The 17,803-nt window shown below is 33.4% G+C and overlaps 3 protein-coding genes across 3 annotated transcripts; 2 read left to right on the forward strand and 1 right to left on the reverse strand.

Moving 5' to 3' along the window:
• The first annotated feature begins 288 nt into the window (after positions 1-288).
• On the forward strand, positions 289-1,602 carry LOC142526913 (uncharacterized). Its single transcript, XM_075631576.1, has 2 exons — positions 289-970; positions 1,072-1,602. The coding sequence occupies exons 1-2, from the start codon at positions 527-529 to the stop codon at positions 1,429-1,431; spliced, it is 804 nt and encodes a 267-aa protein (XP_075487691.1). The 5' UTR covers positions 289-526; the 3' UTR covers positions 1,432-1,602.
• Positions 1,603-3,045: 1,443 nt separating this feature from the next.
• Positions 3,046-5,658, reverse strand: LOC142526134 (vesicle-associated protein 4-1-like; the record flags this gene model as incomplete). The annotated part of the gene is made up of 6 exons (XM_075630393.1): positions 3,046-3,409; positions 3,512-3,631; positions 3,722-3,799; positions 4,639-4,757; positions 4,895-4,963; positions 5,637-5,658. Coding segments are annotated over 6 exons (468 nt in total), but the record flags the coding sequence as incomplete, so codon positions are not given.
• Positions 5,659-11,853: 6,195 nt separating this feature from the next.
• On the forward strand, positions 11,854-16,680 carry LOC142526730 (uncharacterized). Its single transcript, XM_075631287.1, has 5 exons — positions 11,854-12,144; positions 12,538-13,876; positions 14,253-14,522; positions 15,043-15,198; positions 16,223-16,680. The coding sequence occupies exons 1-5, from the start codon at positions 12,131-12,133 to the stop codon at positions 16,340-16,342; spliced, it is 1,899 nt and encodes a 632-aa protein (XP_075487402.1). The 5' UTR covers positions 11,854-12,130; the 3' UTR covers positions 16,343-16,680.
• The last annotated feature ends 1,123 nt before the right edge of the window (positions 16,681-17,803 follow it).

Raw genomic sequence — 17,803 nt, forward strand, 5'->3', positions numbered from 1 at the left:
ATTTATTTCCAAGTTGGGGAGAACAAGTGGGCAACTCAGGCAGCGGTGATTTCGACATTAGAAATTTGTAAAAAACAGATTACTATTAGTCTAATTGTCGAATCATGTATGGTTACGTTAGGATTGCCGGTTAGTGGTTGGATATAGGATTGCTTTAAATAAGATTACAATACATTCTAAAGTGATTCATCTTCGGAAAATTATATTATATTATATTACACAAATAATATCTTCCTAATTAAACTACCTTGTATCAGGTCAGGAGCATAAAAACGAAGAACAAAATAATATCTGCATGAAACATTAAACATTAGTACATATAACGCGTATCCAGGCATTCCTCGCCGTTTTCTTCGCCATTTTTCTTTATTTGCCACCATTGTTCTCTTCTCTGCAATATCTCCAGCTCTTTATTCCTCTTTCATTCATCATTTTACTCACATTTCTTTCTCTCCCATCTCTCTATATTAATCTGTGTCATCAAAGGAAACAAAAGAGAAGAGGCCAATACTTAGGTACGTCGGAGATGGCGCGCCGTCTCTTCAGCTGTTTCGGGAAAACCGCCACAGCCTCTCGTCACGATGACAACGTGACGGCAGATCTAACGACGGAGGAGCAGCGGAGAGGTGGCCCCGTGGTGGTCGAGCTCTTCACATCACAGGGATGCGCCACATCTCCGGAGGCGGAGCTGCTCTTTTCACGGCTGGGGAGGGGCGATTTCAACCTAGATGTGCCCTTGATATTGTTGGCCTACCATGTAGATTACTGGGATTACTTGGGTTGGAAAGATCCATTCGGGTCTAGCCAGTGGACCGTCAGGCAAAAGGCCTACGTCGAGACCCTTAATCTGGATACCATGTTCACGCCCCAAGTCGTGATCCAGGGAAGGGTTCAATGTGTGGGTAATGATTCAGAAGCGCTGATATCCGCCATTGCAGACGCACCCCGAGTATCTGGTTCCGCTTTCCAGGTCACAATCCAGGACCAATTCCTGTAAATATATCCATCAAATGTCATGTATCTGCATATGTCTTACATTGAAAATTCTTTCCCTTTTCTTTTTTCTGACAGGCTACGTTCCAGAAGCCAGCATCGGATTCATTACTAGTTTCGTTGACAGGATCTCTAAAGACAAAAGCGGATCAGCAAGGTGTCAATATTATGGTTGCTTTGTATGAATGCAGCTTGGTGACAGATTGTCCCAACGGGCCCAACAAAGGCCGAATTTTGACCAATGATTACGTGGTTCGGAGGCTGGAGAAGGTCTGCTCTGTAAAGGACGTCTCCGAAAAGAAAACTATCTCCGGAACTGTCAATTTTCCCCTGTGGGAAGGTTTCAGTGAATCCAAATGTGGGGTAGCTGTCTTCGTGGAAAGTGCGTCTCATCAAATCTTTGGTTCCCAGAAATTTCAGTTGCCGGAGAACATATGATTTCTTATCACATCATTGTACGCTTCTTCAAGCAGCACTTGATCGGGCCATCGTTTTATATGTTGTTAGCTGCTGATTCAATTCTTGGATTTTAATTGATTGATGGTGATGTTTAGCCAAGTTTCCAGTTTTTCTGCGTACAGTCCAGTTGTGGTTTTATTTTTTTATTTTTTATTTTTTATATTTTATTCTATTGCTTTGGTTTTGCTCTTTCTCCGTCTTAATCAAGAATACGGATATAAACGAACCAAACCATTTGTGAGCTATTCGAAACTCGATTCGATAAAAGCTCGTTTGAGCTCGTTTAATAAGGCTCGTTAAGATAAACAAACCAAACTTAAGCTTTACAGTATTCGGCTCGTTAGCTCGTGAACATGTTCGTTTGTAAGTTCACGAGTAATCTTTTAGATAAAAAAATAATAGTTTTGATATTTGATTTATTGATTTTGCATATTATTTATGAAATATATAGAAAAATCTATTAAATTTATTTATTATAATAAATTTACAAATTTTAATAAGAAAATTTTTTTTCTTTAAATATATAATTTACTTTTTAATTAATTTAATGAAAATTTAAATGTATAATTCATATTTATTAAGTTTATTTAGGTTCGATAAAGGCTTGAATAAGCTCGTGAGCTATGCATATATTCGTTAAATAAAATTCGAGCTCGGCTCGATTATAAACGAACCAAGCTCAAACATTTAAGAGTTCGACTCGGCTCGACTCGATTACATCCCTAATTAGAAAGTGCTTATATATATATATATATATATATATATATATAAAATTCTAATTGCTGCAAAATTAAAAATACAATTTCAAAATTTAATATTTATTCCATGATATATGATTAATTATTAATAAATTATCACTACAATATACATTGATTCTAGTAACTTATATCATTTTAGAAATATAATATAATTTCTATATTAATTATATCAAATAATCCATATTTATACTACTTTTAATGTTTTTATCCTTTTAATTTTGTCTCCGCATGTCTTTTAATAATTTTAATGCAATTTTGTAATTATATTTTTAATGTAATTTTTAATTAAATAATAAATTATAGTATCACAAGAAAAATATGAAACAAAATTAATTATATATACAATAGTAGATAAAATGATAAATATATAATAATAGGATAATACAATATTTAATACTAACATATTTTATGGGCTTTTTAACTAAGAATGGTAAGTAAAAAGTTTAATAAATTATTTAGAAAAATTTATATCAACAATTATGAATGTTAATATAATAATAATATCATAAAATATGAATCTATTAGAAGAGTTTAAAGAAATTAGCTATAATAAAAAATTTAAAGATTTTAGTAACATTTTTTTAAAAAATATTATATATCAGACAAATTTATAAATTGAGTACACAAAATTTGGTATTATTTGAAACATCTACTAAGATTGTTTAAGATATAGAAAATATAATTTTCAAATATTTATTATATAATTGATATTATCGTGTATCACATGTATTTCATGTTAGTATAATTAATGAGCACAATTAAAGAACGCAAGTTTTTCTTTGAGGTTTGTGGTCTCTGGCATTTGTGTTTTCGTTATGCTCATCGGCAAACAAATAACATTTACAAACCAGGGCAGGCTGAACCTCTTTTATTTGACAGTTGTTGGATTTGACTGGAACAGCTACAATTCTTGCCAAACAAAATAATATTTACAGGTAAGAATGTATAACAAAAAGGATCATTGTTTTGTGACAGTAATGTTGCCACAAACAATGATCTCGATTTAAATTACAAACTTGGAACATTTTACTACAGGTACATCAAAAAAACTAAACGTAGATCGAATTGGTAATAGTCCAAGAATTCCACGGAAGGGAGAGATCAGATGCATTAGGCCAACCACTGAAGAACGACCAATGCTACAGAGCATCTACAGCCTCAACCTGCTGCCTTGCAAGAAATTTCTCCCTGCGCTCTTTCTGAACAATAAATAAAGATCAAGTAATGGTTAACGTACAGCTAAATAATAGTATCAAAGGTATACTAGCACAAACGGCCAAACACAAAAGGTTGATACTAACCCATTCATCTATAACAAGGCCTTCCCCTACCATTTCTGTAGCTGTGGTAGGTGTAGGCTTTTTCCGAGTTTCTACTGCAGCATCAGCTTCAGCCAACTGACGCTTCAGTTTTTCAAGTGCCTAGATTCACAAAAGGGTTCCATTGGATGCAAAGATGAGCAAACATGAAGCAAAAAACACAACATGAAATGATAAAAAAACATCGTTTACAGGATTAAGGCTCTCTAGATCCAAGAATACAACTCGGAAATTATGCTCCACGGTCACTTGATCCCTTTGTTCATCAAACTGCGCAGAAATTCAAACCAACTCCTATGGGAAACAGAGGTTCTAGTATTCCCAATATGCATGCTGTTTACCTTTATAGGGATCAAGATGTACACTATTTCAAATAACCATGCACGTTAAAACCAGTGAAGTTCATGGGAAACAAGCCTCTTGGACGTTCAGTAAAAGTAGTGGCAGCCAGCAATGATCCATATAGAAAGGAAACATGGAACAGATGTTGAATTGACAACGATACCTCATGCAGGTAAGTTTCTTGACAATGGATTGGGTCATCGAATGCCAGAGGCCAGTTGGTGATTATTTTTCCAGCTATGACCAATTAAAACATACATAACTATTGTATGATAAATGACAAGTGTAAGTACACATTGAGAATACTTCGACCAACTTTTTACTCTATAACAGATTTTCTCCAAACTATTCAACAAAATGAACTCTACAAGTTTAGTGTCATGCGTTATCGTAAAACCTTGCTAACGGGCATGAACTCAACAGAATACACCCAATTAATGTTTGGATAAAAATCCTTTCTGGTATGATCCCATTCTGAGGACTCACAAGCAGAGGGACCATGAGATAAACCAGAAGCAAGTAGTTTATTTGAAGCCTCGCAATACATATTATTCATGAACTATAAGCCTACACAAATAAATATAAACAACAGGAAATAAAATGGGGCAGTAAGTCATAGAAAATTTCTAAATGTCGCAGCATGCAAGATACGTCACATTCACAGAGTTCAACAACTATTCGATAATTGTGTCAAGTCTTTTATGCTTGCAATGACCCTCGTCACCAAGTGATTCATAAACAACATTGCTAGTAGGCATCTCACTTACCAATTCTGGCACGTAATCTGTTCCTTTTCTCACCTTAAGGCTAATCATCTTGAACTTAACCCTGCTCTTCTGATTTATAGGCTTTTCATTGTTTTCTGGATGCTCCACAAACTTGAACACTGTTGATAACGCACACAAATCGGTTCACTCCACGTCCATCAGAATTTGAGAACTGAAGATTTATAATGATCAGTATGGAGTCTATGGACTTCTAAGAACGACGAGAGAAGCAAAAGTATGTCAAAAAAAAAATTACCAGTAGCAATGAGGCAAGGATACCTCCAGGAGGTCTCATATAGCAACTCTTTGGCGCGGTAGTTTGAAACTACATATAGAAAACGACACAGTCGAGGCAATTTGCTATCAATCATCCAGTTCACAAACATTGAAAGCGAGTTCAGATTTCACGAGTCCATAGGATCAAAAACTATATACTTTGATTAAAAATAGATACAAATCTGTTTGCGAGGAATAGAAAAACACGGATTTTGATTGTTGAATTGACCAAAACAATACAATAGAACAGTATTTTGTTTGCGGTAAAGTTTCAATTAATTAATGTTTAATCAGAAATACATAAAAAAAATACAATTAAAGCGTAGTTATATCTGAAAAATTGATAAAAAAATGTAAAAGATTATAATTCATGAACCATAAGCATATAGAGGATAATAGTCAGCATGATAAAATTATTAAACTAATAAAAATATAATCTTCAAGAATAAACAAAAAAAAGGATGTGACATGAATAAAATAGATTCAGATAAAAAGGACTATTTTATTCAATTATACGGAAGCAGTATAAACAAACAAGAAATGGCAGAAAGATGTGTTGTTTCTGCTTCTGGGCTATTTCTATTTATTGATTTTCCAAAAAACAAGCAACAGATACAGCGTGATTCTGGGACAGGACAAATTTTTTAAGTTAGGTTGTGGCCAGAAAACACAACGATCGTGTGAAAGTAAAAAAGAAACATACGTAAAGCAGGACTCCTTACCTGCTTTCCTGCCTCGTCTTCGATATCACAAAGCACCAAACAAACCACCCACTAAGCTAATCAGCGATAAGCAAATAAAGTTCAAATTGATTCACGGCAAGAACTAATTCAACCCGACGCACAAGGGAAGTAGAGGTTCTTCGAAGGATCGAGGCGAAGTCTTCTGCGCGCAGGAAGAATCGATCTGGCAACGGATGAGACTGAGGAAGAGCGAGTGATGGAGGAAAAGCCGCCGTTTCTGTGGTCCCGAAACTGCAAGTCCTAGAATGTAATCTAATTACATTAAATTGCAATTACCATATTTTCATTCTTTAATGCTGTCATTACTTACACTAACACGTAAAAGTATTCTTCTAAATGTAGATAAAACAATTTGGAGTTTAAGTCTTACCAATAGTTGATGCTTATATTATGTAAGATTGGCTTGAAACTTGTCGATTTAACTTATTTATTCACAACATTTCTTTCAATGCTCAATAAATTTTATTTTAAGCATATTCTACATCACGCCAATACATAGAATTATTTTTAATTAAAACAACAATGGTGAAGTTAGTCTCTTGTCTTCTATTTCCATCTTCTGTAAAGGTTGTCGTTCTTCGAAAATATACTTCATGTTAAACCAGAAACTAAAGGTGTATTTGTACGTATAACATTTAGAATTAACTGTTCTTAGTTGTATGTATAATGAATCCTGCAAATATTTTATATAATATTTATATTGTTTATTCTAATACATTTGACGATATTTTAACTTTAAGAACAAGAAATCAAAGTACTCTCTGGTTTAGCATAAATCTTGTGTTGATTCATTCATACTATCGAATCCAATTTGATTGAAGAAGCCGTTTTGCAAAATACAGCTGTCCATGTGCCTGCATTGTCTCTATCTATACCTTCCGACTCTGTGTCCATGGGAGAATCCGATCATTAGTTAATGGGTTTTCTTCTTCTTATTATTATTATATATATTCGTTCGCTTGGATATCTTGATCAAGCAATTATTTTCGAATTTGATCAATTATTTCTCGGGCGAGCGACGGATTTATAGTACTGGGTTTTAATTTATATGGGCTTAATTGGCGCAATTCCCAAATTCATATCCAGATCTACAACACAGCATCTGAAATTCATTATCATAACTAACAACTAATTTTTTATAAAAAATAATATATATATATATATATATAACATAAGTTTAGCTAATACAACCATGATCTACTTGTTCCTAGTGCAACAGATAGAAATATTAAACGGTGGAAAAAGCATCGATATTTTAGAGCCAATAACACAATTCGCTCATGAATCAGAATCTAACAGTCGTTGGACCCCAGCAGCTCAAATCCATGACTTTCTTCAAACACTTCTCTGTATTTTCGATATTCTTCTTCCCCTCCACGCAAGACCGGTCAGTTTTAGCAGAAGAAAAGGAGTTGGGTGCTGCAGGAAGAAGATGCGTAATACTGTAGGATTGGACACTCGTTTTGGCATGTTTAAGCATACACCTCAAGCTATAATTCCATCTGCAAATCCCTAATTGATCTTTCAAAGCCTCCACCGCTCCAATGCTCGACGCCACAACCCAACCTTCTCGTGCCACTCCACTCATTTTGGAGAATATATATATTTGATATGGTGAACGGAATATTATGTCTTGAATTTGTGTGGTTGATTGATCAGGTGTGAAAATCTTGATTATGAGGTGTTTGATATATATATAGTCATAGGGGGGAATGGAGCTAGCTAATAAAAGAGGAATCTATTAAAGCTGGGTGTAAAAAACTAGGAGCGATTCAACCTGGAGCGTAGGAAACAGTCACTGGTTTTGAATATATTAAAACCAATTGCTTAGGTCGTTTTCTTTATTTTCCAACCCATGGTTTTTGGAGCCACGTGGTATTTGCTTTAAATTTAGATAGTTATATTCAAACAAAAAACAGGTTTAAGTACGCATTTTCTGTGTCTTTGTTATTATAAAACTAGTGAAAAGGATTTGGTTCAATTCACCTACAACGAAAATTTTAAATATTGTCTTGCCATTTGTTTGTGCACATATGATACGAGCAATTTTAAATTATGAATTTGATGGCTATTTTGAGGATAAATGTGTTACAATGACATTAAAGAATGCCGAAGTTTCAACATAATATAATAAATACGTGGATAAGTGCAATTTTGAAATTTTCGTCTTTTATGTTAATCAAATTTCACATTTAATTTGTTATTTTTGTTGGGGTGATTTTAGTGTTTTTTATATGAGGCATTGATTAAGTACTGACATGAGTTGGTGTATGCATTGTCAAATTAAAGTCCCGTAAAAAAACTAAAAATAATATACATAACTAAAATTGAAATTTATTTATATATACATGATCAAAATCGTAAAAATAAAAGGATATACGACCAAAATTGTAATTTTCACGATAAATGAAAATAGAAGAATTTGATTACTTGATAGTGCCAACTCAAATTAAGGAGATCCCTTTTTGATAATTAATATTGAGCGATATACGTTTAGCGAAATGCTCGTGACATTAGGGCATTTTTTAATTTCTTTTTTTGTTGCATTAATTTGAGAGCTTGTACATCTGAATTGAATGATATAAGGATAAATCGATGTATTTGAGATTATAGATTATAAACCAATGTATTTAATTTTAGGTGCATTTCATATATACTCTAATTTAATTTAGATATATTTATTAAAAATTATGATGTTATATATTTCAAATTACGGTGTTTCATTTAAAGTTTTTTCTAAATATAAATAATCTAAAACCACTATTTAACTTCATGTGATATAGAAAATAATAATGCTGGTTAAATAATATATATTTTCAGAAGTAAAATTTATTCCTTTGATTCTTTTGGTCGACCAAGCAACATAAAGGCCAAAGAGAAAAGCTTGTAGCAACTAACAAGAACGCAAGTTTCCACCTGGCCAGGGGATAAATTGATAAGATTAACATCAACATATATATTCATATAAAGGATATATATAAATTTCTACAAGGGAGGGATCAGTTAGGACCCCAGCAGCTCAAGTACATAACTTTCCTAAACGATTCCTCGGATTTATTCATTCTTTCTTCCGTCATCATCTTCTTCAAAGCCATGGAGGGGATCGATTTCTTGGCCGTGGCACTGTAATCCCTGAGACTGTTCTTGGCGTGTTGCTGCAAGACCCTCATGCCATAATTCCATCGGCAGAATCCTTGATCTTTCAGGGCCTCTACCGCTCCAATGCTTGCTGCTACTAACCAAGCTCTTCTTCCCGAACTCATTCTTCTATATATGATGATTTGATTGATATATTTTCCAAGCGAAGTCGACGATCGAATACGGGCGAACTTAGAATTAAAATATAGTGTTGCGCTTCTTCTTTTTTTTTTTTCAATCTATGTTTTGATCAGAGAAAGAAGGCGAGGGTTGTTATTTATGCAGTGGGAGATGTGAGTAGGTAAAGATAACAGGCGACGGCCGAAGCCCCAAGTTTTTGAAGTGCACGTGGTATATTGAATACTGCTGGATTTACTTGTTCCAATGGATTTGGACTTCATGAGTGAAGGGGCTATGGACCATGACATCTGTCACTTCATATCATTTTAAATGGACATATTAGACTCAGCTTTAATATATATGTGATCAAGGATTGTAACATCCGTGTGATGCATCTGTTTTGTTAGAAAGTAGAAAATGAAATAGTTTTTTTTTTCTAAAAAAAGTAAAATGGAAGCTATTAAATTTAGAAATTGAAACGATATGAGATAAATAATATGTAAAAGAAAATATGGAATATAATATAGTCACGACCATACTAAAACAGAAACTAGTTAATAAATGAGTTTAACTTCAATAAATAATATATACTAGTAGTGGTTGGGCATGCCCATTGCGCGTGATAAAAAAAAGTTAATGTCAAAAATATTTTATCTATCAATTAAGTATTGAGAAGACGTTTTTTTTAACCAGAGCAATTATTTTTTTTGTGGAAATAAATTGTAAATTGATTAAAAAAAATAAGGGCTGTTTTTGTAATAAGGAAGTGATAATACCAACCTACCACTCTTAGGGAGTGTTTGAAAGAGCTTCTAGGAAGCATTTTTAGATTCTAGTTGGGTGTAAGTAATTTGAGGTGTTGTGAATGCTATTTTTTTTTGTTCAACTTGTATAATTTTTAACCAAAAGCTAAAAACAAGATTGACTTGTTTTTTCGTCATTGATTTAAATTTACAATTTGACATCTGTATCTTTAAAACATTTATCTTATTCTACAGTTGCTCTTAATTTTTATTAATATTTTTGGAGATTTTGTAAAATTTTAAATTTTATTTATAAATAAACTTTTATGAGTTTTGAATGGAATTCATAAAATTTTAATTATATTTTATTACAAGCATTTATTTTAAAAAAATATTTTCGTATTTTTAAAATTTTTGTTTTCATAAATTTTTTACATATTTTATGTATTTTTACAAAAAATTTCATGTGCTTTTTTTATTAATTTTACATAAATTTTCAAACATTTATGTTATAAAAAAGAAAAAGTATTTTTTATATAAAATACTAAAAATTTAATAATAAATATATAAATACATCAATAATGTGAGTATCAAATTTTAGATAATTAAAAGATAAATGATGTATAAATTAAGAATATTATTGTCATTTTACTAAAAATTAACATTGGAAGCAATTTTTCTTCAAACACTCAAATTTTAAGTTATATTAGGTTTAGACTTTTATTTTCAAATACTTCCTGCTTTATCTTATCACCCGCTTCAAAATAATCTACAGATGAATCACTTTAAAATAAGTAGAAGCTCTCATAAATATTCTCATAATATGAAATAAATTGTAAATCAATTAGAAATAAGAGTTGTTTTTGTAACAATTAATTAGTCATACTAACCTGTTAAAGTTAATTATTATAACAACCATATTCTTAATAATACAGTAAGACATATTGTGTTAATTTAGTAGTTATCTATCAACATGTCTTGATATGCATTATTAATTAAAATATTGATTTCACTTTAGTATTTGCAAATTATTTTATGGTAAAAAATTAATTTTCATTTGTGATGATTTTGTTATATCATGTACCCATCGTTGTTTTCCATGTTTTTATATCAGGCAATTTTTAGTTGAGCTTTGTAATCCAAAAGAGAAAATTAAGAACACATGGTACTGTATCAGAAGAACTGATTAATTTCTTTATAATGAGATAACAATATGTACAAAAAGTGACGAGGGGAAATCAAAGGATGGATCATTAATTGGGACCCCAACAGCTCAAATACATAACTTTCCTAAACGATTCCTCAGATTTATTCATTCTTGCCTGGGTCATGATCTTAGAGAGCTTCTCAGCGTGCGGATGACTATAAGATCTGAGACGGTTCTTGGTGTGTTGCTGCAGAAGCCTGATGCCATAATTCCATCTGCAGAATCCTTGGTCTTTCAGTGCCTCAACTGCTCCAATGGTCGCCGCCACTAACCACGCTTTGCTCGTGGAACTCATTCTTTTCTGTTATACGTTTTCAAGTGAAGTTGTGTGATTGTTATGTAGGAATGGAAAGAGGGTGAGAGCTGTGATTTATACACACTGAGATACTCGAAGAATGAGTGGCAGTTGGTATTCAAGAAACAGGCGACGGAGAAAGCCCCCAGTTTCAAGGTGTTGGCTAGTATTATTCAATATTGTGGATTACTTAATATTATATATACATATATATATATAGACACACACACACGTAAAATATAATAAGCAAAAAGTAGAATTATAAATACGAGTAATATATATATATAATATAATAAGCAAAAAGTAGTATTTTGTGAGACGATATCTTATTTAGGTTATATATCCATGAAAAATATTATTTTTATGCTAAGAATATTATTTTTTATTGTGAATATCGGTAGAGTTGACTCGTCTCACAGATAAAATTCGTGAGACCGTCTCACAAGAGATCTATTCTATATATATATATATATATAGACACATTAGTTACGAAATATTAATAATATATATATTCTTTTATTTTTTAAATCGCAATATAGTATTCAAGAATTCCAATGTTGTCAAGCTTGATTAAGTTACCATTAATAGAATCTTTATTTATTTTTTTCTAAAAAAAATATATAAGAGGAAAGAAGTAGAAGCGCAAAAATAATGGAGAATTGATTTCTAAATCCCAGTTGTTACCTAAATTTAATAATATATGTGTAGGATTCGCAAGACCCGTTTCAGGGTGGGTTCGGATCTATCCATTTAACCAACCCTCGACCCAACAGCGAAGCTGTCTCCAGAATTGCTCAGTCTTCTTCTCCCTCTCTACAGTGGCCGATCAAATGACTGGCAACGGACCTCCGACTATGCGCATGGTCCAGGAAGCAGCTCGTTTGACTCGTGTATCATCGTAGCGCATAAAAAATGCCTGCGAGTGTGTTACGCCATCGGCGCATCGTACACACAACCTCGACTGATTTCTATGGCCATATACAGGTTTCCCTCCTATATGTTTTTTGCTTGAATTTGTTTTTATTATGATGTCGCCAGTTTATAATTATGTGTTAGTTCTCTTAATTCTAGATTTTCTGATGAGTGCAAGCTTGAATGAAATTCCCAGGTCATTGATAATTAAAATAAGTGGATGGATTCTTAATTTCCCAAATTCTTGTCACGCCAATGAAATGTTTGCTATTTGATTACTTTCCCATACTATAGAGGTTTTAATCATGATAGAAGTTAGTATCAGTCAGTGTAATTTATTACTTAAAGATTCAAAATTGCCAGCATTCATGTTAATCTGGAGTTTACAGACTTGAACTTTGCATTTGAATGGTGGTAATTTAAAAGGCGGATTTTTTCATTTATTTTATAATTTTGAAACCGCAGAAGCTCGGCAACTGGCAGTTTTACGAGGGTTGCACAATTCCTTTTCTCTAGCGCGAAGACATCGTGTTTTGAGATAAATCATTACCCATCGTCATCCTTAGAAAACGGACTATGTTATATAGGATGTAGATTTTATGTGCACCACAAGATTCCTTGCGCTGCTTTTTCTTCCCATGCTTCACGTGAAATTGAAGGGATCGTTTGGAGGTTTCGAGGATATAAAAAAATTCATCTGCAAACCACGAAGAGTAGACTTTCATGCCATGCCATCTCATGGAAAAGGCTTTTCCCAATTTTTTCATATAATGGACCTATTTTACCACCCATAGGTAAGATTGCATGTGCGGTAAGCCTTGCTTTGTTTCGATCACATCTCATAGCTCCTGGCATTTTGGCCTGCTTTATCAGAGAGTTAACATGGAACAAAAGAGCTTTGGCACAGGCAGAATACCTACCGTCCAAGGATACTCTTTACATGCATGCACAAGATGGGAATGTTTATCTGATTTCGTTCGTTCTCTCTCTTCTAGAGGGACTGATTTTAGTTATGAGAGCCTTCTACTTGGCAGTCTTGTTTTCACCTTGCATAGTCATGGCTCCCTTTTCAGAGTCTCTTGGCACTGAATTTAGGAAAATGTGGCTACGTGCTGTCCGTGTAACATTAGAAAAGGCTGGTCCAGCATTTATCAAGTGGGGCCAATGGGCAGCAGCCAGACCAGACCTGTTCCCAAATGACCTTTGCGACGAGCTTGCTGAACTGCACACAAAAGCACCAGCTCATAGCTTTGCCTACACAAAAAAAACTATCGAAAAGGCATTTGGTCGCAGACTGTCAGAAATTTTTGATGAGTTTGAAGAGGAACCTGTGGCATCTGGCAGTGTTGCTCAAGTTTATCGTGCGAGTCTGAGATTTAGGTATCCTAGACAGCGAATAAAACCTATGCTTGTAGCCGTGAAAGTTAGGCATCCTGGTGTTGGTGAATCAATTCGTAGAGATTTTCTATTAATTAATTTATTTGCTAAAGTTTCAAAATTCATCCCTACCTTAAAATGGTTGAGACTGGATGAGAGCATACAACAATTTGCTGTTTTCATGATGTCCCAAGTTGATCTAGCGAGGGAAGCAGCCAACTTGAGTCGTTTTATCTACAATTTCCGCTATTGGAAGGATGTCTCATTCCCAAAACCGTTATACCCTTTGGTGCACCCAGCTGTTTTGGTGGAAAGTTATGAGCATGGAGAAAATATTCTGCATTATGTGGACAGGCTCGATGGAAATGTGCATATTAAAACTGCACTTGCTCATATTGGAACTCATGCGCTCCTCAAGATGCTGTTGGTATGATTTATAAATTTACGGACTTCATTATGTTCTTTTTTACATGGAAAATACATACATGCTTTTTCGTATTAGAATCGTATATTGGAGAGAATAAACTGGATAATCAACTCTTCAAATTATTCAAGTAATAATCTCCGATCTGACCCACTTGAAGATAATCGCCATCATTTTTGGTTGACTAGTAGCCTGGAAAAAGTAGTTATATGCTTTTCTGCCGAGCTGGCAGAGCTTAGCTCTATATTTTTTTTATTTTTCTTTTTTATTTATTTCCCATTAGCCTTTGTAACTCAACTATGGTGCATGTAGATGCTACTCATGCAGTAACATGTTCCTAGATTATGGCATTTATCACACTTTACTCTCTACTTTTTAGGTTGACAATTTCATCCATGCGGACATGCATCCAGGAAACATCCTTGTTAGAGTATCACAGGGAAAAGGTTCAGGAAATGCTATGTTTAAATCCAAGCCGCATGTCATTTTCCTAGATGTAGGCATGACTGCTGAACTTTCTAAAAAGGATCGAGACAATTTAATGGAGTTCTTCAGGGCTGTGGCACTTCGTAATGGTCGCTCTGCCGCTGAATGCACTCTAAGACTATCTAACAAACAGAACTGCCCACATCCTGAAGCATTTATTGAGGTCATTACTTGCTTACCACATTTTATATGAAAAAGAAGCACCTATTTTATAACTGGGATTCCCATGGAGATTACCTTCATTCCATCCTCTGCCTCACTTTCTTTTTTCTTTTTTCTCTGGAATTTCATCATTTAATATGCTTTATCGGTGCATCTATAGTTTCTGCCTCCAGGACTGGAAAGTCCATTAGTCCCATTCTTCCAGTTTTATTTGATTTTTACTTGATCTGTTGATGGAAGCTTGCGTTCAACTTTCTTTTTTTCTTTTTACTTGAATATTTACTTTGTTAATGAGCACCTGTCAAGATCTTTACTTAAAATTGTTGATTGAAGTTTGAGTTCAATCTTTTTCTCGTACTCGAACTTGTACTTTTTGAATAAGCAATTTTCAAGATCACAAAATTCTTTTTTCTTTTATCGTGAGGGGGTGGGGTATTCCATTATGTTCAGAAGAAATCATTAGATTAAATGTTTTTTAATTCTATATATTCAACCTCTGAGAGCTTCTGATATCCGGATAGGACGTGGACAAAACTTTCAAGTTTTGGGGTTCAGGTGAAGTTGACTTCATTCATCCCGCTGATTGCATGCAACAATTGCTTGAGCAAGTTAGGCGTCACAGAGTTAACATTGATGGCAATGTTTGCACCGTGATTGTAACTACTTTAGTTTTGGAGGTAACTTCTGCATTTCCTTCAGCTATATGGAATTTGATTTTCACGCCTGTGAGGGGAAGATTATATTTTGTTTTCATCTTTTGGGTGCCGTCAAGCTTCTGTTTTGATCTGAAAGTTTATTAGTACAGCTTGAAATATACTATGATGATAATCGGCCATCGGCAAACAATAGAGGGGAATTTCCGTACTTTATCAGAAATTAAAAGCAACAACTATCGATAACACGAGAATAAGTTCTCACCATGTTGATAGGAATATCAGATAAGTGCACTTTGTCTCTTGTCATTGTAGGTTTCTAAAGGATAGATAGGTTATATTTTTCATCATGTCATGTAATGATGCATCATATAGATGGTCTGAAAAGCTTTTTGGGCATGATGGAATGGATTTTTGAAGTTGCATTTGGATTTATGAATTTCAAATGTTTTCCAATGTATTTTCGTTAATTTAGAGAAGCAAGACCATAAATTTTAAATCTATATGTTTATGTAGTGTGTTTGTTAATCGTGATTGATTTCAAATCCATCCAATAATGGTGTCATTTGAAATCCTTTATACTTTGTGTAATTAATATGAAAATAACTAAGGTGTAGATTCAAGAGTGCACTTGGGGAGATGGATTTAATTTTGATTAATTTTAATATATCAAATCTTAAATCCTCATCTTACTTATTTACTCATCAGTAATACAAAGTAGAATGAATTTCAAATAATATTATTATTGGATTGAAATTCATCTTTGTTAACATGAAATATTATATAAACATGTTTGAGGTGAATTTGAAATTTATGGTCTTATTTCTCTATACAAAGTAGATTTATTTAAAATCCATTGATTTGAAATCAATCAATCTAAGTGCAACCTAAGATTTGATCTATTATTTCATTGTTAACAATAAAACTATAATCGAAATGTATAGATTCCAAATGCACCATGAGTGTTTCATTTGAACCAATAAACAAACACATTCCACAATTTTACTAGCTCTGAAAATTATGCTCTTCAAATTTTTGTCCTGCATAGGGTTGGCAGCGAAAGCTTGATCCCGAGTATGATGTGATGCAAACTTTGCATGCTTTGCTTTTCAAAGTTGACTGGGCGGATTCTCTCTTCTATACAATCGAAGGACTAATGGCTCCATAAGGTGCTACGTGTTTCTTCAAATCATTCATAGGATCAAGGAAATAGCATGTTCAATTCATACACAATTTTTTGAGACATTAAAATTGCTGTGTTTAAGATATAGTATGTGAGAAAATCAATTAGTTTGGATAATATCTATGTAGCCGAGCCTGCAACAAACAGGAATGCGCTACGATGATGATGATGATTCAAATTGATTTGTCGATAAATGAGAGTAATAGCGAACTTGAGGGGCAAAAAAATCTGTTTTGAAATAATGTTCTGGAGATTTGTATCTTCTGTAATTCTGCCAGAATTCTGTTTCACACTTCAAACCTAACATGCTTGTAGATTTCTTATTAGGAGCTTCGGGATATTTGTCTTTGCGTTATGAATGTATCTTTAAGTAGCGCTTGCACAAATATAAGCATTTTGTTAATACAACGATATTGTAACAGAAAGAAAGACGGTACAAACTACAAAGATTCAAAGATAGTGTGAGCCAAAACCTACCCATAAATCGCGATTTCAAGTCTGATTGTCGCAAAGTGTGAAAAACGTTATTGAGTGTAGCATTGGTAAAACCACGTCAAAGATGGGATTTTGAAAGATCCCCTAAACGAACAGATGTGGTGTCATCAACGCTGCACTCAATGACGTTTTTGAGCTTTCAAATCTCTTCCCGGAAGTTGGGTCTCTTGGTTGTCTGTATATAACGCTGTAATCATGCAGTACAATTGTATGAACATGTTGTACTAATCTTTGTTGGTTGCTGGTATCGTCGTACTGTGTTGCGTACTGCATTTCCATCGCTAACACTGTTTTTTTCCCTTAATTTTTTTATGTTAAAAATTCAACTCGTCAGACATCTCAAAAGTCAAAACAGTTAATTTTTTCTTTTTTAGAAAAGCCAAAACAATTCATTCAAACGTTGATAAATGTAGATCTATGGAATTTGTTCCGTTTTTTAATTGTAATTCCATCTTCTTTTCTTGTTTCAGTTAAACTAAATTTAAAATGGTTGCTAAATAAAAGAAAAATGACCATTATGAACTTCCCTCGTTTTTCTAAGCATTCATCGAAATGAAAAGTACTTCAGTTGATGGTTTTGTGCAATGAGATTTGACGTCCAAGCGGGAGAATGCAAATTATGCTATCATACAAATAATAAAACTCTCGAATACAATAGATAAATAAAAGGAATGAGTATTTTTGGATTTTATCTGGCTACGGAGTTTCGAAAACTGGTAATGTGATTGGAACAAATTGTAATTTTTTGGATTTTAATATGAGAATCAAATTGTTTGAATTATAATGATGTTCCATCGGTTTGGATTTGGATTGCTATTTCTTATATATAAATTGCATTAGTTGATTAACAGTGATTTGGTAAATATTCCATACCTCCCTCAACCTTTAGCCTTTTTTATTTTTTTGGTCTTTGCTGAACGGAAAGCGGATTTGAAGGATGAAATAATAAAA

This window comes from Primulina tabacum, chromosome 15, assembly GCF_025594145.1.
Source record: "Primulina tabacum isolate GXHZ01 chromosome 15, ASM2559414v2, whole genome shotgun sequence".
In the NCBI taxonomy this organism is placed as follows: domain Eukaryota; kingdom Viridiplantae; phylum Streptophyta; class Magnoliopsida; order Lamiales; family Gesneriaceae; genus Primulina; species Primulina tabacum.